At 51.6% G+C, this 21,230-nt stretch overlaps 1 protein-coding gene across 1 annotated transcript in view; it reads right to left on the bottom strand.

The window, feature by feature from the left end:
- Window positions 1-503: 503 nt before the first annotated feature.
- The window catches only part of plxna3 (plexin A3), a 56,114-nt gene continuing 35,387 nt past the window's right edge, over window positions 504-21,230 (bottom strand). Inside the window, exons 8-35 of the mRNA XM_076026743.1 lie at window positions 18,984-19,084; window positions 17,851-17,974; window positions 17,608-17,764; window positions 17,380-17,479; window positions 16,367-16,481; window positions 14,104-14,304; window positions 11,706-11,802; window positions 11,430-11,620; window positions 10,698-10,967; window positions 10,090-10,226; window positions 9,834-10,004; window positions 9,641-9,734; window positions 9,435-9,554; window positions 9,231-9,350; window positions 8,995-9,138; window positions 7,450-7,684; window positions 6,719-6,861; window positions 6,363-6,619; window positions 6,179-6,245; window positions 5,293-5,439; window positions 4,525-4,684; window positions 3,422-3,525; window positions 2,757-2,853; window positions 2,172-2,362; window positions 1,799-1,968; window positions 1,503-1,715; window positions 863-1,013; window positions 504-660 (exon numbers count right to left, since the gene is read on the bottom strand). Coding sequence (XP_075882858.1) covers window positions 565-660; window positions 863-1,013; window positions 1,503-1,715; window positions 1,799-1,968; window positions 2,172-2,362; window positions 2,757-2,853; window positions 3,422-3,525; window positions 4,525-4,684; window positions 5,293-5,439; window positions 6,179-6,245; window positions 6,363-6,619; window positions 6,719-6,861; window positions 7,450-7,684; window positions 8,995-9,138; window positions 9,231-9,350; window positions 9,435-9,554; window positions 9,641-9,734; window positions 9,834-10,004; window positions 10,090-10,226; window positions 10,698-10,967; window positions 11,430-11,620; window positions 11,706-11,802; window positions 14,104-14,304; window positions 16,367-16,481; window positions 17,380-17,479; window positions 17,608-17,764; window positions 17,851-17,974; window positions 18,984-19,084 — 4,173 coding nt within the window. The 3' untranslated portion in view covers window positions 504-564. The remainder of the gene's footprint in view (window positions 661-862; window positions 1,014-1,502; window positions 1,716-1,798; window positions 1,969-2,171; window positions 2,363-2,756; window positions 2,854-3,421; window positions 3,526-4,524; window positions 4,685-5,292; window positions 5,440-6,178; window positions 6,246-6,362; window positions 6,620-6,718; window positions 6,862-7,449; window positions 7,685-8,994; window positions 9,139-9,230; window positions 9,351-9,434; window positions 9,555-9,640; window positions 9,735-9,833; window positions 10,005-10,089; window positions 10,227-10,697; window positions 10,968-11,429; window positions 11,621-11,705; window positions 11,803-14,103; window positions 14,305-16,366; window positions 16,482-17,379; window positions 17,480-17,607; window positions 17,765-17,850; window positions 17,975-18,983; window positions 19,085-21,230) is intronic.

Here is a 21,230-nt window from a genome sequence, read left to right as displayed (position 1 = left end):
CCGAGAGCAGCTCTGCTTCCAGGGTTCTGCAGACTTTTTCCTTGACCGGGCGGCCATCACACCTGGTTAGGCCCCGCCTCCGTTTTTTGGTGGCTAGCAACCGGACTCCACCACCGTCGGCCCGTGGATTCCACAGCCGCGTGCCCCTCCCCCGCCCGCCATGATCATCCCTGAAAACACCTGCGTGGAGTTCAAGAAAAAACTCTCAGGTGTATCTTTAGGCTCCTCCCCCTCCCCTGCGCCCCTCCTCCGGGGTCGGCGCTCGAGGACCGAGCTGGTCAGGTGACGAGACCTCCAGTCCAACCCGTCGGCCCGGGTCACTTCCTGGTACGCGGCGATTGGCTGAGGGGTCGCGGCTGTGGTTCCTCCGGCCGACCGTCCGGCTGCTCACACAGTTCATTCAGAGTAGAACTAAAATGCCCTTGTGTTAATTAAACCCCCCCCCCCCCCGCCCCCCGCCCCTCTTCATATCTCTCCCGCCCTTCCCCTTCCCCCTCCCCCACCGTGGCCACCCGTCCATCGGTCCATCAGTCAGTCTGTTAGCCCCGCCCCCTGCCCCTCCTCTCAGCTGCTCCCGGACATCAGGTTGATGGCTTGCTCCAGTTTGTGCCTCAGTTTGTGTTTGCGACAGTAGCCGTCCCGGTCCAGCGCCGTCAGGATCTGCGGGGGGGGGGGGACACGGGAGAGAAGTCGAGTCACGCCGGATCCGGAAGGTGGCGCCGCTACCACACAACCACAAAGTCTGTCCTTTCATCTAAGCTAGTTTTTGTATTAGGGGAACTTGATGAGTGAAAATACAAAAAGTCGTTGTGTTACTTAAAAAGAAAGTCCTCCTATCGCTGGTTTAGCCCCGCCCACTCACCTCTTCCTTGTACTTGTTGATGTAAAAGTAGAGCTCACTGAGCGCGCTCAGCGTGTTGAACTCGGTGCCGTGGAGGCGCGACTGTTCCACCAGGTAGGCGTCCATGTCCTGATCGCTGATGCTCGGCATTTTGGCGATATCCCTGTAGTACCTGCAGGGGGCAGCGAGGCGGACGCGTTAGCATGAACCGCTAACGACGTTCCTTTATCCTTAAACCCTAACCCGTTTCGGGTGTCTTCAACTAAGAAAAACATTTCCCACCTGGCAAGCATGCTAGCTGCATCGCTGCACTGTATTTTCAGCAGTTGACTTTGCGCTGGTTAGCACTGTATTAGCATTGTTAGCGACCATTCAAAGTGATGTTGTAGTGGACTGCGTAGCTCTTTATGAAGCATTTATATTACTTTTTGGGCTGGTTAGCATGATGTCTGCCTCTCCAGTCAAGACATGAACAGCTGATTAGCGTTTAGCTACCTCTCCAATCCCTATTGTTAAGTTTCATTTATTCGCTGCAGTGTTTTGATATTTCAGCAGCTGACATTCGTAGATATGAATCGGGAGCTGGCAAGCAGGTGAAGCTCCCACGGTTACAGGGTTACAGGGTTACTGTGTGCGATTAACGCGCGTGCTGGTTGGCTACCTCTCCACCCAGCTCTTGTAGTTGGGGATGTCCTTGGCATAGAGCAGCTTGTTGGAGGGCGAGTCCTTGCCCAGCCGGTGCTCCGAGGTGGAACACGAGTCCATGAAGGTCTGAGCGACGACCGACAGGCAGGCGTCGGTGATGCTGCTCTTGTGGATGTCAAACACAAACTGCGGGTTCTTGATGACGTTCACCCAGAACCTGAGAGGAAGGCTGGAGGACAGGGACAGGGAGTGTTAGCCAGGGGGGGGGAAAGCTCGGCAGCAGCGCCACCCGCAGGCCAGTTGACTCCTCACCAGTTGCTCTTCCAGGTGTGCCGGACGTCCGGGTCGCTGATCTGACGCTTGTCCGCCTGCTCGTCCAGGAAGTCGAACATGTACTTGATGGCCAGGGGCAAGGCGGAGCCTCGGTGGGCGGTGCTGAAGACCGTCTCAAACAGGTCGTCCACAAACTTTTGCAGCGTCCCCTGGTGGTGGGAGGGCAAAGAAAAAATAAGTTGTTCGAATCAGACAAACTCGATCAAAATTGCTGCTACCACACGCTAACTAGCGCTAGTGTCAGTGTGCGAAACACTTGAGACCCCATGAAAGCCTCAAAGCAAAATATAAGGGGGTGGGGACCCCAGGGCTATTAGGCACACTGGCTGGTGTCGTCTCAGCGCTATTGCACCTTGGTGGCCAGCAGCCTGGTCAGGTAGATCTCCGACACCATCTTGCTGCCACGGTCTCCTTCCCGCTGGTCGCTGTGCTCGTGGTTCTTCACCAGGTGCCACAGTTTGGTCCCCGTCTCCTGGTCCGGCGTGATCATTGGTGCCCTGGACCGCAGGCTGTCCGGGCTGCTGGACGTCCGCAGCAGCGACTCTGTTGTGAAAGATGTGACTTCTGCTTAGGGCGCAGATCATTCAGCGAATGGTTTATCTCCACACCACACTCAATCATTTATTCATTCAGCATCTGTGTAACAATAGACAGGTTATTAGTCTTCTTGTCACGGCACAGTGAGGGAAAGTTGGTGCGGCTGCGGCAACCCCACGGAGCAACGGGAACTCGGGGGAACAAAAAAGTGGTTCTGCGGCAAAGTGTTTTACCAAATAAAATACACAAAATAACTAAATTAGATAAATTCACAGTACAAAATAATGAAAAATGTAAGAAATGGTGGTGTTAGTTTCAACTCTGTTACACCTGCACATGCACACAGAGACACAATGGTCAGTGCTGATGCTGAGCGTGTGTGTGCCTGTGAGAGCCGTACCGTATCTGCTCAGAGATCTGGTGAAGGTGAAGGAGTTGGCGATGTTGTAGGCGGAGACCTGCTTCTGGACCAGCGCCACCAGCGAACCGTCGGTGACCTGGCAGGCACACACACACACACACACACACACACACACACACACAGATACAGAGTCACATCAGTGGATCAGCCAATCAGCTGGCTAATCAACCGTTCAGCCGGCGGTGGGAGGCGGTCCAGCTGATCCTGATACCATCACACGTGGCTGATAAAGACCCAGAAGTCCTTCAGCTGCACCCGATGTGCTGACGGGCGGGTGACGGGAGTGGGGGGGGGAGGAGTGGGAGGGGTAGCTTCAGATCATATAATCAATACGTTTTGTTGCTGACAAACGTTTGATCTATTTGCAGGTCAGAAGTTTGAGGAATGTAAAACCATATTGTCCCGGTATTCTTTGCCAAAGTATTTATCAGTAATAGAGTGAAAATGAGAGGAACTGTGAATATTTACTTTGCAAGGCCATTTACGTACAGTGGCGCCCCCTAGAGTTTCTGTGTATTCCCAAAAATGTTAGGTTAGGGGGCGCCACTGTGCTAAAAAAAAAAGTTAGTTTGGAGCCCTGCAATTGAGCAAGTATACGGTGTGTGTGTGTGTGTGTGTGTGTGCACGTGCGCGCGGGTAGCTACCTGGTAGTGCGCCAGCGTGTTGAGTCTCTTCCAGTCGCTCTCGATCTTGGTGGTCACGTCCTCGTCCTGCAGGATGATCCTGGTCAGTCGACCCTGCCGCCATTCTGAGGACAGACACGGCCGGTTGGTCGACACTCTGAGCTCATAAGCCCCGCCCCCTCCCACCGCCAACGCGCAGGCCGAGTCCGAGATCGCCCCCAAACACACTGTATAGGGCAGGGGGCGGGCAAACTTTTTGACTGGTGGGCCACAATGGGTTCTATGGGTTCCACTGCGCCAGGTAGGTATAAAAGGCCAGCGTTCTTTTCTTAATGTGGGAAGGCGTTTAGCATAACTTGTACCCGTCACAAATATCCATACAAACGTGTAAATTAATTCTTACATATAATCATTAATATATTCATTGCCACCTGCCGAAGGGACATTTTAATAGTGCGACCGCGATGCCGCCATTAACGCCGCAGAGAGGTCTGAATGTTTTTCTTCATGAGTTTGGCTAATGAGTGCACTTTACATTTAGCCACATATAACGAGTGGTGGGTGATTTCCCACACTCGCATTGACCTCAAGATGGCGCTAGCTCAGGCGTGGGCAAACTTCGGCCTGGGGACCATTTGCATCCCGTTCAGCTTTCTAATCCGGCCCGCAGAACTTGAAGAAATTATATTAGTAGTCAGTAAGTCGTGAAATATTGTATTTTATTGCTGCTATATTATTGCTTTTATCACATTTTTCAGTGTTTTGAGGGTAATTTCAATAAAAAAGTGAAATACATTGGGGCTGCAAAGACATATTTTGTTGTAACTTTGCTTGTGTTCATTTTCAACTAACATTTAAGCACGTTTTCTACATATCCCATGATATGTTTTTTCCTCCTGTGAGTTGGGTCACCAAAGGACTCGATCCATCTGCTCCTGCTCCGGCCCCCTCTGACAAATTTTACAGGCCACTGTGGCCCCACCAGTCAAAACCTTTGTCCACCCCTGCGCTAGGTAGCCACTCCCCGCCGAGTGTTTTCTTCATTTGTTAGCTTCTGATGCTAAAACTTTGAGGGGGTGTGACCCTCTTGAAAGCCCTCAACCAGGGCGTCTCTGGGTGGTTACCGAGGTCCATGTCGTCGGCCTGGGGCCTCTGGGAGAAGGGGATCCCCTTGTAGACGGCGTCCAGCAGTTTGTCCTTGACCTGAGTCACCGTGTCACAGTTCAGCACCTTGACCGGCACCTCCGTCCCGGCCTCGCCCTCCGGAGGGATGCACATCAGCGTCTGAGAGAGAGGGAGGTGTGGGAGATTGATCTAGTGGTCAGAGAAAGGTACTGCAGGAAACAAGAATTCTACAATCTGACGTCCCAGCTGTGACCGTCAAGAGTAAAACCCCCTTCTGGGCTTCCGTAGAAACAACATGGCGGAGCGGCAATATGGCCGCCGACTGACATTGTTGCTGTCATTTATTTGAAAAAAAAAAATTGAGGCTAAATATAAAAGAAGAACAAAAATGAAAAGGAGACAGTTCTTTATTTTTAGCAACTACAGCAGCTAGCCACTAGATGATTCACACTTCTCTTTTTAGAGTCAACAGGGTCCTTTAAATTTTTCAAACAGACGCTTTAATCAGCCATCAGTTGACTGTTGTTCCTGTTTAATCAAAATGAAAATAAACAAAAAAGTATTTTCTCTCTCTTCTTTTCTTTCTGGTATTTTAATAGTGACCCTGCTGTCACCCTGCTGATGATGTCATAAAAGGCTGCAGGGGGCGAAGCAGCAACATGAAGTCACTGTGACCGACATCGACCACATCAGATCGGACCTGAGATCCTAATTCAGTGTGTGTGTGTGTGTGTGTGTGTGTGTGTGTGTGTGTGTGTGTGCGTTACCAGCTGCTTGTAGTCGATCTGCTGCCTGATGAGTTTGTCTTCGCTCAGCGAGTAGCGGGCCTCGCCCGTGATGGCGTCGATGGGCCCTTTCTCCATTTGCTGTTTGATGGCGCAGTAGAGCATGAAGAGGGGCTCGCCGGCGCACTCCTGGCAGGAAGTGACACGAGCAGACAGAAAGTGAGCGAGGGGTGGCGCCGGACAAGTCGAGTCACGTTCAAAACACAGATTTAATTTTTTTTTGACGATTTCATTGGCTGAATGGATGAGGGGGGAGGAGCCTGACAGGTTAAGGGGAGATGGATGTATTAGAAGAACTAGATACCGGACTGCCAATATGGTGGCGCGCCGATTTTGCCCCAGTGGTCACTCAGAGGTACTGCAGCCAAAAAGCAATTTTCCCGATAGAGGGCAATACAAAAACATAGACCTCTAAAACGGCTGTCAGGACGACTGTGACCTGAAATGCGGTGCATAATAAATCTTTCAATTGCAGATTTTGCAGTCATGGTCTTTTAGTCTTTCAAAAAAAAAAAAAAAAAAAAAATGTATAAAGGCCAGAAAATCACCAGTCTATTCCCAGCGTGACCACACAGTGTTGTACGCGCTGCTGTGTCTCAGCTCGTTCTGATTGGCTGATGCGTCCAGATGCGTCATGGGAGTTACGGCGGCATGCGTGAAGTGCACTATGGGACCTATGGGCCTAAAAACTTTTTCAGCGACTACATTGAACTGAATGGGCCGTCATATTGGATCCTGGGCGGTTTGGTGGAAGCAGGAGGGAAGAAGAAGAAGAAGAAGAAGAAGAAGAAGAAGAAGAAGAAGAAGAAGGAGAAGAAGTAGAAGAAGAAGAAGAAGAAGAAGAAGAAGAAGAAGAACCTTCACCCACCTTGAGGAAGCGGTGCAGCAGGAAGGTGAACCAGTTGGTGAGCATCTTCTCAGCCACGGACTCCGTTCTGCAAACACACACACACACACACACACACACACACACACACACACCCAGGTGAGCCTTCCCTTCCCCCGACAGCACATGTGTTCTGCGGGGTCCGTGCTTCCCCCGAGGAACCCACCTCCTCAGCAGCAGCTTGGGATGGTTCCGGTTCTCCAGGTTCTTCTCGATCAGGTCGGCCAGCAGCTGCTTCAGCACCACTGTGGCGTACTCCATCCTCCCCTGCAGGGCGGCCATCAGCAGCGAGGCCACGTTGCCCCGGTCCCTCATGGAGAAGGAGCGCTGGGCCTCCAGGGTGTGGATGAAGGTCAGCAGGAACATCTTGTTGTTCAGCAGCTGACTGAAGAGGCGCAGGGCCTTTTCCACGTTGGCCGGAGACTGTGGAGGTGGACACGCAGGTAGTTAGCAGCAGACAGTGGAGCAGAACCCTGAGGAGAAGGTGTGTGTGTGTGTGTGTGTGTGTGTGTGTGTTCCTACGTCCAGCTCCTTGAGGACCGGGTGCTCCTCGATGCCGGGGAACATCACCCTCATGGTGTAGGTGCGGTACTCCAGGAAGGGGATCTTCACGCCGTCCATGTCGTTGGTCAGCTCCTGGATGTCGGTCTGGAGTTCAGCGAAGGCTGCGGCGGTGGAGGAGGATGGGATGGTAGGAAGCAAGGAAGGAGGGAAGGAAGGAAGAAAGGAGGGAAGGAAGAATTGGAAGGAAGGAAGGAAAGAAGGAGGAAAGGAAGGAAAGAAGGACGGAAGGAGGGAAGGAAGGAAACAATGAAGGTACGTAGTAAAGAAGGAAGGAATGGAGGAAGCAACAAAAAAAGAAGGAAGGAAGAAAAATCAAATTTCAATAAAAATCGTATGCCTGTTTTTTTGTTTTTTTCCCCCAGCCATCTGATTTCAACAGCGACTTTTTTCCACGGGCTGAAAATGAATTTTAAAATAAAATAACAGCAACAGAGCAATTAAATCATAATAATAATATCAGTTAACAAATGTTCCGTCCCGATTGAGCAGAGCATTCTGGGATTTGTAGTATTAGCGGTACAAGTGCTGTATAACACCAGCAGGCTGGCTCTGGTAGTCATTTCAGTATTGCCTCGCGGGCCAAATATAACGATACAGCAGGGCCAAATTAGGCCCACGGGCCAGAGCTTGCCAACCCCCTCGCTTCAGCACGTTCCCCCCCCCGCCCCCGGGCAGGCTAGCAGACGTACCCTCCTTGCACTCTAGCGCCACCCGGCTCTCCAGGTTGTCCATCTGCAGCTGCAGCCGCTTGAGCGTGCGGTCGGCGTCACGCGTCTTCCTCTTGTAGGCGATGAGCACGGCGATGATGGCGATGAGGAGCACGCCGCCGCCGGCGCCGATGCCGATGATGGCGGGCAGCGTCAGCGCCGAGTCCGAATAGATGTGCAGCGTCCCGGGCGAGTACTCCAGCCCGCCCACCAGGATCTGAAAGGCACGGTCACAGTCAGCGCCTGAACACAACGCAACGTAGCATTGCGCTCACGCAAAATCATTGACATAAATAAAATGTAAATAAAAACATTCAAAATAATTTTATTTTTATTTGCAGGCTTCCGATTTAAATTCCAACAGTAACACAGCCACAGGAGAAAAAAAAATAATCTATGATGCGATATGTAGAAAACGTTTTACGTTTTACTTTTAATGCCAATTGAAAATAAACAAAAGCAAAGTCCAACTTGATGGGCCGCATATGGGCCCCCGGACCATAGTTTGCCCACACCTGTACTCGACGGTTATAAATATCGCTATTGATAAATAGCTACCGAGCAGATAAAAGGAGGGTTTGAGCGACCTGGCGGATGAATAAATGATGGATGGATGAGACGGATGGGTGGATGGACGTGCGGTCGCTCAGACGCTATTGATGAGGTATTAATGATATTAATAATATATCAATAGCTTCGGCCGCAGCTGCTGCTGCTGCCGCTGCGGAACCCTTTGAACATCAGCTGTGACATCAGACCAATTACCCATGATGCCCTGGGGCGCCACCTGATGACTCTCAACCCCCCGCCCCCTTCACCTGTTTGTTTCCTCTGTACCTTCCTCCTCTACCGCCCCCTCTCTCCTTCTTACTTCCTGTTTCGTCCCTCCTCTTTACTTCCTGTTTCCTCGCTCCTTTTACTTCCCGTTTCCTCACTCCTCTATACTCCCTGGCTGTGTCTCAATTCAGGGTCTGCATCCTTCGAAGGAAGCGTCCTCCGTCAGAAGGAAGCATCCTTCGAAGGACCCGGCCGAGAAGGACGAACCCAAGCCCCGCCTCCCGGGTCACCACACAGGACGGTCTAGCCTTCGGCGTATTTCCTGGTTGTGTCACCGCCGTTCCCTCCTGCTGGCCAACCCCGGAAGTGACGGTTTTATAGCATCAAGCTAACCATTGGTTCGCCATCTAACGATGGCGTTGGATGTTCAAATAAGTAAAAACCCTACATTAAAAACTGAATATTTTATGTGAAATTTCAATACTTAAATTTATACGTCATGTCTTTGCCAGTAGATGCCGCTAATTTCAGCTGCATCCTGGGATATAGAAGGACGCGAAGGTGTATCCTTCAAATTGGCTAAAAGTAGGGCGCATTCCGAGTACGCATTTGGAGCGTCCTTCAGATTTTTGGGAATTGGGACAACTGGCCTTCAAATGCGTGCTTCGAAGGATGCAGACCCTGAGTTGAGACACAGCCCCTGATTCATCCTTCACTCTTTACTTCTGGTGGCTGGTGGGCGGGGCTCACCATGACTCGCTGCTCCCCGGTCAGATCCGGCGAATCACAGAGCAGCTGGTTCTCCGACACGGTCAGCAGACACGGCGACTCCCCGATCAGCACGGTGTAGTTCAGTCGGTTGTTGCCGGGGGCAGCAGGGATCAGGTTCTTACCCTGCAGGGGGGGGGTCAAAACACGGCCAGGTGTCAATAAAGTTCTCCGGTGACTTTATTTCATGAAGAAGAGTCGCGGCCGCTCGGTTTCACCTTGAGGATGATGGGAGATCCCGGCTTCACCTCCAGGATGCCGGCGTTCCCCAGGGGGTCAAAGGTCGGGTTGGGGTAGTGGGTGAAGGGGGTGGAGTTCAGGACCAGCAGGGAGGAGACCTACGGTGGTGGTGGCGAGATACAGTGGGTCAGTGTGTGTGTGTGTGTGTGTGTGTGTGTGTGTGTCTGTGCGCCGGCAGCTACCTGGTCGAAGATGAAGCCGAACTCGTCGGGGTGCAGCGCCCCCTCTGGTGGGTGTGGCTTGCCGTAGATCAGACCCGGTGCCAGACAGGTCATGGTGCTGTCGTTGACCACGGTGCAGAACTGCAGACGGACAGAAAGAGGAAGTGAGACCCTGAAGTTCTCGATGCATATATAAAAGAAACGTCGAGAAAGCGGCGGTGGCTCACGTTGACGGTCTCCACGCCGCCGTACTTGGCTCTGACTTTGGGCTCCTGGATGGTCAACAGGTTGGTTCCCGTCACCGTGATCACCGTGCTGCCGCTGTGGAGACACACACAGACACAGACACAGATGCACGGTCAGGTTCTGGGCTCTGATTGGCTGGTGGATCAGACTGGGAGGGGGGGGGGGGTCCAGTACTTGAGGATGGTCCAGCTGGGCTCCACGCCGCTGATGGTGGGGTCCTCGCTGTAGCTGTACTTGGCGTCTGGGTTGGTCACCTCGGCCCTGTCAATCATCAGGCGGATGGAGGCGGGGCCAGGGCCCGACAGCGAGCCGGGGGTGATGCACACTATTTCCCGATTGGTTCGCCTGTAGGGGGCGGACGGGTGGAGGTTAGAGGAGGTTTGCTGTTGTGTTTCCTGTTGTGCGACGACGCAGCGGTGACGACACTGACTTGACGAAGAGGCACTCCTCCTTGTCGATGAAAACATTGACGCTGCTGCCGGCGTCCAGGTGGCGGCCCGTCACCGTCAACCTGGTGCCACCGGAGACCGGACCCCTGTCTGGACGGACCCTGGCGAAGGAGGGGCTCTGGAGGGGGAGGAGGGGGAGTGAAGAGGAAGAGGAGGGAGGGGAGGAGGGGAATTGGTGGTGGAGGAGGAAGAGGAGGAGGAGAGGGAAGAGAGGGATTGGAAAGAAGAGAAGGTGGAGTAGCAGTTGGAGAGGAAGCAGCAGGAAAGGGGGAGAAAGGAGGAGGAGGAGGAGGAAAACAGGGGAAGTAGGAGGAGGAAGAGGGGCAGAGGAGGAGGAAAACAGAGAGGAGTACGGGAGCAGGAGGAGGAGAGGAGGAGAATGAGGAGAAGTGGGGGGAGAAGGAGGAAGAAGAGAGGAAGGGGGAGCGATGGAATAAGAGGATGGAGAAGAGGGAAGGGGAGTAGAATGAGGAGGCCGGAAAGGGGACAGAAAGGAGGAGAAGGAGGAGGAGGAGGAGAAAAAAAATCCGCAACTGAGACGAAGCTCCCCATTGGACGGCTTCCGGCAGCTTAAAAAAGACAAACTCACCACGAAGGAGTAGGTCTGCGTGGAGAGGGTGCGGAAGTCTGCGCTGCAGACGCCGATGCAGAGCTCGACGGGGCCACCGGGGGAGTGAGGGAGCAGCGCCTCGGCCATGTCGCACACGATGCGCTCGGCGCTGACGTACTGCGAGGTGACCGTGTTGCAGCGCACGCCCGCCACCTGCACGTGACTGATCTCCTTCACCTGCAGGCCCAGGTTCTCGCCCTCGATGGTCACCAGCGTCCCACCCTCACGGGGGCCCGTCAGGGGGTGGATCTGCCGTGAGGGGGAGGAGTTAGCAGGAGATCAAGAACTGAACTTTTAGCCTCCAACGGGTTTTTAGCATAACATGCTAAAGCGTCAGAAACGTTGCTGTTAGCTAAATGTTTCCGTTACGCTAATTAACAAGAATGTGAATTCAGTGAAATGTGTCCACCTCTTTTGTCAGGAGCTGCGTTTCCATTACCCCAAGAATTGCACAAAACCTAAATATTGCGATAAAAAAATTGGTAATGGAAACACCTAAACTTAGAAAAACCTCTCAAATATTGCTAAAAGGTTTTTCCGCTCAAAACTTTTGCCCACCCCTGCACTTGACTAAGAAGAAAGAGCTAACAAAATAGCATGCGCATTTCTAATTAGCAAACGCAACGCTAACGACCCTTCGACGGTGACGAGCAGGTGGAGGAGGGGCTGAGGGAGGTGGTGGTGGAGGAGGCTGCGGATTTGACTCCCTACCCTGGAGATGCGCGGGTGGCTGCAGCGCAGGTTGTGGCGGCCGTGGTGCATCCAGTTCTGCTCGGGGGAGGGGCAGTGCTGCCGCAGGAGGCACCGCTTGGTCTCGGCGCACCAGCCGCACTCGAAGGCCGGCGGCGCCTTGAGGCACTGGCCGCAGCTGGAGCGCTGCGCCTCGCACTTGTAGAGCAGCGCTGAGCAACAAGTCAGGGGGGGGGGGGTTAGCGTTGGGTTGCAGCAGCGACAGCGACAACAGTGCAGTAACTGTCCGACTGCTACCTTTCATGGCCGAGGGCTTGTCGATGAAGAAGTCTCCGTCCCACACGATGGAGAAGTCGACCGGGAGATCGCCGGCCTCGTCGCCGTCGTACCAGTACTGCGGACACACAAAACACGCTAGTTAAGGGTCGTTTGCAAACGAAGCGGTCCAAAGAGAGCCTTCAGTTAGTTATCTAGCTTACGAAGCAGCAGGTGTTAGCCAGCTAGCTAGATGCTATCAGAACAGCGGTCTAACTGCTCAGTTCCCTCTGTGCGGCTACTGCAGTGATGCTAAAGCCATTAGCGGCTTTGGCGACAGACACACTTTAACAGACAAAGATGAGGAAGGGAAAAAAAAAAAACGCTTTTAAAAGATTGAAAGTGTCCTGATGAGTTTTGTGGCCTCATTTCATTAACACACACACACACACACACACTAGAGAGGTGGCAGCTGTAAAAGCTGACCTCAGCAAAAGTATCTACTGTAAAATCCTACTGTACCACACACATACACAAAATTACCAATTTTCATTAAGTCACAGTGTGATATATTCCTTCCTCAGCGAAAAACAGTTTCACCAGCCAACCGGTGTTTTACTGCTTCGCAACACACACGCACACGGCTGCAATTAATAGACTATTGGCATTAAAATAATCTTTTCTGCAGAGCTGCAGTAGCGACCACATTATTCATAACACTGCGTGTGCGTGTGTGTGTGTGTTAAAGTGATGATCACATACCCAAACTATGCGGAATACCGGAGTCATCAAGTAAATGTGTCCAATGCACCAACTTTCCATTAAAAGCAGCCAGCTGTGCCCAACACACACACACACACACACCAGGACTGAAGTGTGTTATCTGCAGTGAGAACATCTTTGGCTGTTCACTGTGTGTTGCTGTGCTGAGTCATTACAGTGTGTGTGTGTATCTGTGTGTGAATCCTCACTTGTCCTCACAGCTCAAACATTTTTTGTGTGTATTTTTATCCTGTATCTCTCTCCTCTGGTTGCCGTGGCGGCAGAAGAAGCAGAAGCTCCGCCCCTGATTTCCCAGAATGCCGCTGACACTTTGACAGCCGTTCTCTCCTCCCTCGTGTGCAAGATATTTCCCAGCAAGCAGCATCAATCAGTTGTGTGTGTGTGTGTGTGTGTGTGTGTGTGTGTGTGTGTGTGTGTGTGTGTGTGTGTGTTTTTCAGGTCAACTCCCACATGTTCGGTTAGCTTCCTTCAGGCTGAAACTGTTTTTAAAGTGTGGCCGAAAACGTCCAAGTTTTAAAACAGCTTTTTCTTTGGCAGGCTGTTGCAAAATTTCCGCCTCCGTCTCGAGAAACCACACCGATTCCTGAGGACATTTTACAGGAGGGACCTGTTGACGGCTCACCTGGAGGACGGAGGGGAAGGAGGCGCAGCCGGGAACCAACGACATTTAGCTCAGCGCTGCTATGTGCTAAGCTACACATCATGTTAGCGCCTTTGCTCCCCGCCTTTTTTGCTCAGCTAGGCTACACAAAGACTGCGGCTCTGTTTCCAAACACGCAGCTACTGTGTGTGTATGTGTGTGAAAGAAACTACTTCCTGCACCCATTGGATGCTGTGGTTTTTGTTTTTTTCGTTTTGTTTTATTAGCTGCAGATGTGCGACGCAGCTGTCAGGCTCCGCCTGGACAAAAAACACACTTGCTGCTTTTATTTTTAAGGCTGAATGGAGTCCGTCTTGTGCAGAGTGTGTGTGTGTGTGTGTGTGTGTGTCTGTGCTGTTGCAATAACTGGCCAATTTCCTCTGGGAACGGCAACTTAATTAAATACACACATAGACTAAGACACACGTTGACCATCTGCGTGTGTGTGTGTCTGCGCGCGTCCACACTACTGTCTGTGGTCAGAAGCCGTATGCTTGTGCACACTGTGTGTGTGTGCGTGTGCGTGTGCGTGTGTGTGAGATGTCTCAATAGCTCGCTGACAGATGACGGACAGGAAATCAGTGCGTGCAGATGGACAACAGTTGGTGTGTGTGTGTGTGTGTTCCACATATTTGAATCACACTCAGACACGTCGATACCGAGCGTCCACCTGAAGGCTGACCTTTGACCTGTGGGTCGCACACTTGTCACAGCCACAGACACACAAAGGTCAGGAGGGAGAGCGAAGTCATCTGTTTGTCATTACCCTTTGTGTGTGTGTGTCTGTGTGTGTGTGTGTGTGTGTGTGTGTGTGTCTGTGTGTGTGTGTGTGTGCACGCGCCTGCGCCATTGTCATTGCCTCTGCCCACCGCCCTCGGACCCTTTTCACTAATAAAATGTGTTTTTATTTAAGGTCTCCGCCACCCTCTCCTCCCCCACAGGCCCTCTGTCTGCGGGCCCGTGGCAGTGCATGATGGGTAGTGTAGTCCCCCCCCTCCCCCTCCTCCGCCTTCTTACCGAGGTGTTCTGGCACTGGATGCAGGAGGAGTTGAAGCGCACGGCGGGGATGCGCTGCACCTTCCCCTGGATGCTGAACACGCACTCGTAGTTCTTCTGGCCCGACTGCGGCTGCGGCAGGTTGCGAGCTCGCAGCGTGATTGGCCGAACCATCCCGGCCGGGACCAGGATGTCGGCGGTGGGGACGATCTGAGGGCAGCCCTGCAGGGGGAGACAGCGAGGGAGTAGGAGAGGGTTCAGTCAGGCAGGGCAGGGAGAAAGAACTGTGACGTCAGCGTGAGGGGGCGGAGTCAGAGTCCAGTGATAAGTGACGTGTTTTGAAGACAGAAGAGAGAACTTTATTTAAAAAGACAAAACGGCGCTTTCAAAGCTGTGATGTCGGCCTTCTGAGGACTCTCTCTACACACACACACACTCACACACGCACACACTCACACACTCTGAGCTGACTCAAGCAGATAACTTATCACAGTCTGTCATCACTGACTGAGCACAGACACACACAGTGTGTGTGAGTGTGCGTGTGTGTATGCAGTAATGGACAGCTGGTGACAGATCCAAGCTTTGAGCCCAGGGCTGCTGGGAACACACACACACACACGCGCACGCACGCGCACACACTCACACACACACACTCTCACACACACACACACACACACACACACACACACACACACACACACACACACACACACACACACACACACACTGTGTCCCTCAGTGGGCTGAAACCTTTATTAACGAGCGTCACAGCGCTAATTAATTGCCGTGTGACTGACAGGAAGTCCAGCAGCTCCACAGGAAGTGGACCGGAGCGCAGCGGACGCCAGCGGGGGACGGTGAAATCGTGGCGCCGTCCTCGTCGACGCAGCATGAGTGTGCGTGCGTGTGTGTGTGTGCCAGCCTGACATTTATCCACCTGGAGCAGGTGTGAAACTGTCAGGTGGGTCCGAGCGCTAACGAGCCCGCGGAGAACCGCGAGAGCAGCGTCTGTCCGTCCGTCCGCTCTGCAGTTAAAGGGGCCTTGATGTGATGTAACCTTTGTGTGTGCGATTCCTTCAAGTTACACCTGCTCTTATTGTGCTCTTATTGTGAAGGAGCCTTCTCCCCTCGGCTTCCTGGAGCTGACTCACGATGACTCTCTCTGTCTCCCATCCTCGCTCGCCCTGATTACCGTGTAATCAGTGCTAATTGCTGTGATTGGACACTGGAGGTGTCAATTAGACCGCTATTCATTCCCTATTAGCCAATTAGCCAATCGGGTCTCGTTAGTGTCACCCTCTAACGACGACCGGGTACCAATGGGGTCGTGGCAACTACGCCCATGACCCCCCCCCCACCCCACCCTCTCCACTGGATGGCGCTAGCATGCTAACGAGCTAACGGCTCGGCCGTTGTTGTACAGGAAGTGATGCACGACTCGTGGCGGCCGCAGCGAATAAACAACAAACAACTCACGAGCATCCGCCTACATCTGGCGGGAGGGCGGGGCTTAAATCTCAGCCAGACGCACCAGTGAGAGGAGCCTCAAACTGTGTGTGTGTGTGTGTGTGTGCGTGTGTGTGTGTGCACCCTTCACTGTTGACCTGAAGCTTTACTGTTGTTTACTGAACCATGTAATTGCAAAGAGAGGAGCAGCTCTGACCTTCATCACGGCCCTACGCCCTGGTTCACACACATACACACACACACACAGCGAAGGTCCTAAAGTCGTGTGAAGTGTGACATTTAGCTGTGTCACAGGTGCTGATTTGACTCAGCTGTGTCCACCATGAAGGAACGAGGGGATGAGGCTGGAGGATGGAGGGATGAGGAGAAGGAGGAAGGGTAGAGAGATGTCGGGATGGGAATGGAAGAGAAGGAAGGAGGAGGGGGATGCAGAGGGATGGGGCGATGGAATGATGGAGAAGGGATGGAGAGATGAAGGGATGGATGGGATGGATGAGGGGATCAGGATGGAGGGATGACAAAGGGTGAGGGGGCTACGGTGAGTCAGTCTGAGCCCCACGGAGCGGGGGGGGTTCAGCAGTGGGAAGTGGGCGTGGCCAAGATCAGCTGGGGGTGTGGCTAAGGCGGGACTCTCATCCTCCAAGATATGACAGGAGGTGGACTCGCATTTTTATTTTAATGGAATAAATTTGGGTCGCAACTTCAACTGGTACTAAAAATAACTCCACCAGTTGAGAAGCACTGGGTCTGGCAGACATCAGTGTGTGTGTGTGTGTGTGCGTGTGCGTGTGCGTGTGCGTGTGCGTGCACGTACCTCCATGCTGCTGACCCGGCCCTCCTGGAAGGAGCAGTCCTGCAGGTTGTTGGTGCACACGTGACGATACTTGCACCAGTGACACGGAAACACGCTGCTCACACAGGAAGTGCACCTGGTCGGGGGGGAGGAGGGTGGAGGCGACAGGTAAGACAGGTGTAAACAGTGACACACACAGACCAGTGTGTGTGTGTGTGTGTGTGTGTCCACTTGCAAGTCTCGGCAGCGTGTTAACATACTTTAAAGATCACTGGGGTAAACAGGAAGTGTTTTCTGTCTATTTCTTCTATTCTAGCTGACAGAAAAAAAACAATGATACCGTTTTTCACTGTTAAATCTGATAAGTATATCTAAATATATTTTTTCGCCAAAGCTGCCGTGAATTAGCATTGGTTGTGAGGAAATAGCTGTTTTTTGTTGTTTTTTTAACTTAAACTACTATTTTATAGCTAAAACATCCATTATTGGTACATATGAAGTGTTTTTAAATTAACAGTCACTCTGCACAGACGCTGCTGCCATTGGGTGCCGTTGCAAACTTTTTTTTATTGGCATTTCAGACAGTGAGGTTAATGGTCGGCTGAAGCAGACAACTGAATGAAAGATAGTGAGCAAGCACCACGTTGGGCCACCGTGAGTGAGCTGCAATGACTGGAATAACAATGAAAGCGGCTTAAAACTTAGGTGGTGGCCCAATAATTGTGTTGAGATACACCTGTTTCATACTTTTATACTTTTTTAGTACTTTTTTTACTGGTCTCCTTGCCACCGAATAACAACATTTTAAATGCTCTGTATATGTTTACATATGTTGTAGCATTGACAATAAAGCTGCGTTGAACCTTGAATATATTTTGCAGATTGAAAAGCGATACTATGATGTTTTTCTGTCGGTTAGTACAAAAAAAGGTGACAGTGCAACATGTTTATCTGAAGTAGGTTGAGATGGTGGAGATGGGAGGGGCGGATGGAGGCGGGGAGGGGGGCAAAGACGAGGTGGGGGGCATTCTTACGAGTTGAGCACGGAGCAGTTGTAGTAGATGAAGCTGGTGCTGATGAACTGGTGTCCGGTCTGGGTGGACCTCAGGCTGAGCTCCACCACCCGCTGCTCTCCTGCAGGACAGAGCCGGGGACCAATCAGAGCCCAGAGCGCCGGAGGAGGGACACGCCCACCCCGCAGCAGCATCATCAGCGATGTGCGTGTGTGTGTGTGTGTGTGTGTGTGTGTGTGAGAGACCTACCGTAGAGTGGGCGGTGAGCCGGCAGCTCCCTCAGTGAGGGGGACATGCAGGTCACATGACCTCCGGGTGCCACCTCGCCGGGCGTCTCCGTCAGGTTCTCAAAGACGCAGGACACCCCCCCCACCAGCGGGGGCACATTCTGCACCAGGATGGTCAACTGAGGACACACGCACACACACAGCGGGTTAGGGTGTGTGGGTGTATGTTTGTGTGTGTGTGTGTGTGTGTGTTCGGTGTGCACACCTGTGTGGACGGCGAGGTGACCGACATGTTCCTGGGGCTGACTGAGATGTTCACACACTGGTCCAGCCTGGTGTTGAAGTGCAGAGGCTCCTCCCACCTGTCACACGCCTCCTGTCGGGAACATCTGGAGGGTGGGGAAGGGGAGGGAGGTTTGTAGGGAATAGAGGCTAAAAAACATGCCAATGTACAACATCTTGTACTTTTCATATCCAAAAAAAAAAACCTGAAAACATACAGCAGTGGACAAAAAGTTTTCGGACACCCATAACAGTCCATTCAACTGCAATTATTGTCTTTAATAATAATAATATAATAATGTCATTTTTTTTTTTTAAGCGTGTGTGTTCCAAAAGGTTTGGGATGCATCTGAGAAACAAACAAATGAAATGAATTTGCAGTTTAGTGTGAATGTGACACAACGTGAAAACTAAATTCTTGTAGTTCTGGTCCAGGATGTGTTGCATCGTCCGGCCGCGGGCAGGACGGAACAGCTGTTGATGTCGGCGCTGATCTAAAGTGCAACTTGGAGACTTGGGGACTGATCCTGAACGCAACACAGCGCATCACAAAATGCACGAGTGAGATGCTCAAAAACTTTTGTCCCCAACACTGTATTTAATGAGTGTAATATTGTTATTATTTTCTATGTTACACTGAAAAAAATATAGTTTTATTATTCTTACTATTCTTACTATCCTTATTTAATCATTTATTGTTTATCACCATTCTACTAATTTAGCGTTTTTTCTGCACGTCTTTCTTTTTGTCAGAAGCAGAGTCCAGTGCCTTTATTGTGGCGGGGATCAGGGAGGAAGGACCGTCAAACCTGCATCGCACTGCATCTCATAGTGAAGGTCACGTTATCGCAGGATCGTCCCCCGCACCTCACTTCCTGTGCTGCCTCGGCAGACTGCAGATCCTCTTTCTGGGGTTTTATTTTTATTTATATACATATATATATATATATATATATGTATATATATATATATATATATATATGTATATATATATATATGTATATATATGTATATATACATATATATATATACATATGTATGTATGTGTGTGTGTGTATATATATATATATTTTTTTTTTTTTTGTTCATCTTAAGGTGAAAGTGAAGGAGTCTTACTTGCTGTAGAGGACGCACCAGCCGCAGTGGGGGTCACCTGATCCCAGACAGTCGGAGCAGCTGGTGTACTGCTCGCAGCTCTCCACGGGAAGTCTGCTCACCTGCCACACACACACACACACACACACACACACACACAGACACACACGTTACTTGTCGTCACATGTGAAAGTTGGAAGACGCACAGCAGGAAGCAGCTCACACACACGACTCTCATCCATCACCAGGGCTTAAAGGGGCTGATATTCGACACCGTCTCGCCACTAGGTGTCACAGTCGAAACAAAGCGTCTCTCTGCAGTGCAACTCAGCGTTTCAAAGTCAGTCCATAACCGCGGCAACCAGACGGTGGCGCTCTTGTTCTTGTTCCCTTCTCCAAGCTGACGTGTTAGCCGGCTGTGCTAGCGTTAGCATCTGTATTTGAGTGGCGACGCAGCGGCAGGAGGGTCGACGGGTTCCGAAGGAAGCGTGACGTAAGCAAGGAGCAGGGTAACGACACCCAGAGGGGGGCGCTGTCACATCACTTCCTGTCTAGACGTTGCTAGTTTGATGCGCATGTTGGGGATTTTGGTGACTGCAAAAAAAAACACAAACCTGTATGTTTTTAATATGTTTTCAGGAAATCAGCAAAATAATTTGACCTCAGAAAGTAAGAGAACATGGAAATCTGCAATTTCCCAACTTTGACGGCCAATTTGTTGATTTAATTTGATTTTATATTAGGGTTGTATTGCCGTGATTGAATTACCAGTGGAATCAAACCCACATGATTTATTATGAGTGAGAGTGTGTGTATATGTGTGTGTGTGTGTGTGTGTGTGTGTGTGTAACGCACACGCACACGCACACGCGTGTTATCTCAGTGTGGTTTGGTGGTTTCCCGCTGACAGGAACACAGCCTGAGGTCAACAGTCCAACACACTTGTCGTCTTCCAGGCTGCAGACAGTCAGTCAGTGGTGTGTGTGCGTGCGTGCGTGCGTGTGCGCGAGACAAAGACAGAGAGACAGTGAGAGAGAAAGAGGAGTGTCTTTCTTTTTTTTATTATTACCCAGAAGGCATTGCAGCACTGAGACAGTGGCCACAGTCAAACACACTGGACACTGTGTGTTTGTCTCAATGAGAAGTTCACACATGAATACACTCATTGTCTGGCTCTCACTCTCACTCTCTCACACACACACGCGCACACACGCGCACACACACACACTCGCGCTGGTGTCTCCGCTCTGACCTCATTATCAGGCCGTCTTTTAAAGAGACAGTGACGCGGCTCCTCTGTGCCAGACTCCATTTAGAAAGAAAATCTGCTGATCCTGCAGCTTCGCTTCATCTCCTTCGACTCCTTCGACTCCTTCGTCCTCGTTGGACGTCAAACGAACCGCCGTCTGAACCGACTCCGGAGCAGTTCAATGAGTCATTAGGTGAAGCCGAGGTCGCAAGCCGACCTGTTTGGCGTCGTATCGCGTCCCGTGAATTCCTGCCCTCCCGAGTGGCGCCCGGGTTTCGACTGGGCTCTCGGTGTCCCTGAACGCAGCTCGTTAGAGAGCGCGTCGTCTCGTTTCGTCATGCTCTCGCAGTGCGAAAACCAGCAAATTACCCACGCTGCATCTCACCAGCGGGCCAAGACGTGAGACTGTGACCGCGTGGCGCAGACAGGTGGCGCTCACCAGCTGACGGAACGCCAGACGACTGAACTCTGGGTTCGAGATCCACTTCAGGAAGCTTCATCTGCGCAAGACCGAGGGCCAAAGAACTGGAAAGATCTGGAGCCAGAGTGGGCTGTGATTGGCGGTTTTGGGTCTAATCCACGCCCAAAAACCACACACACACACACACACACACACACACACACACACACACATATATACATACACAAACAAACGGAATTTGAGAAACAACAGCTGAAATATGTTCCTGGCTGGGACGTCTGTGTGTGTGTGTGTGTGTGTGTGTGTGTGTGTGTGTGTGTAAAACTTAGGGGGGGAGGGGGGGGTCGTTAGGGTCAGCTGCACAGGAAGTAGCTTATTGAACTCCAACGACGTTTCCTCTCAGTGGTACAATAAGGGTTTTTTTTTAACACGGGGTACACACACACACACACACGCACGCACGCACACTCGCACGTGCACACACACAGACACAGTGTGTATCGTGGCGCCAGCTCACAGATATTCTCGTCCGTCACTTCCTGTCTACAGACGGTAAAACAAAACAATTCATATTGCAAAGCAAATACACACAGACACA

This window comes from Nelusetta ayraudi, unplaced genomic scaffold (assembly GCF_046127955.1).
Source record: "Nelusetta ayraudi isolate G7.1 ecotype Tasmania unplaced genomic scaffold, CSIRO-AGI_Nayr_v1 ptg000019l, whole genome shotgun sequence".
Lineage (NCBI taxonomy): Eukaryota > Metazoa > Chordata > Actinopteri > Tetraodontiformes > Monacanthidae > Nelusetta > Nelusetta ayraudi.
This window is presented reverse-complemented; position numbering and strand designations above follow the sequence as displayed.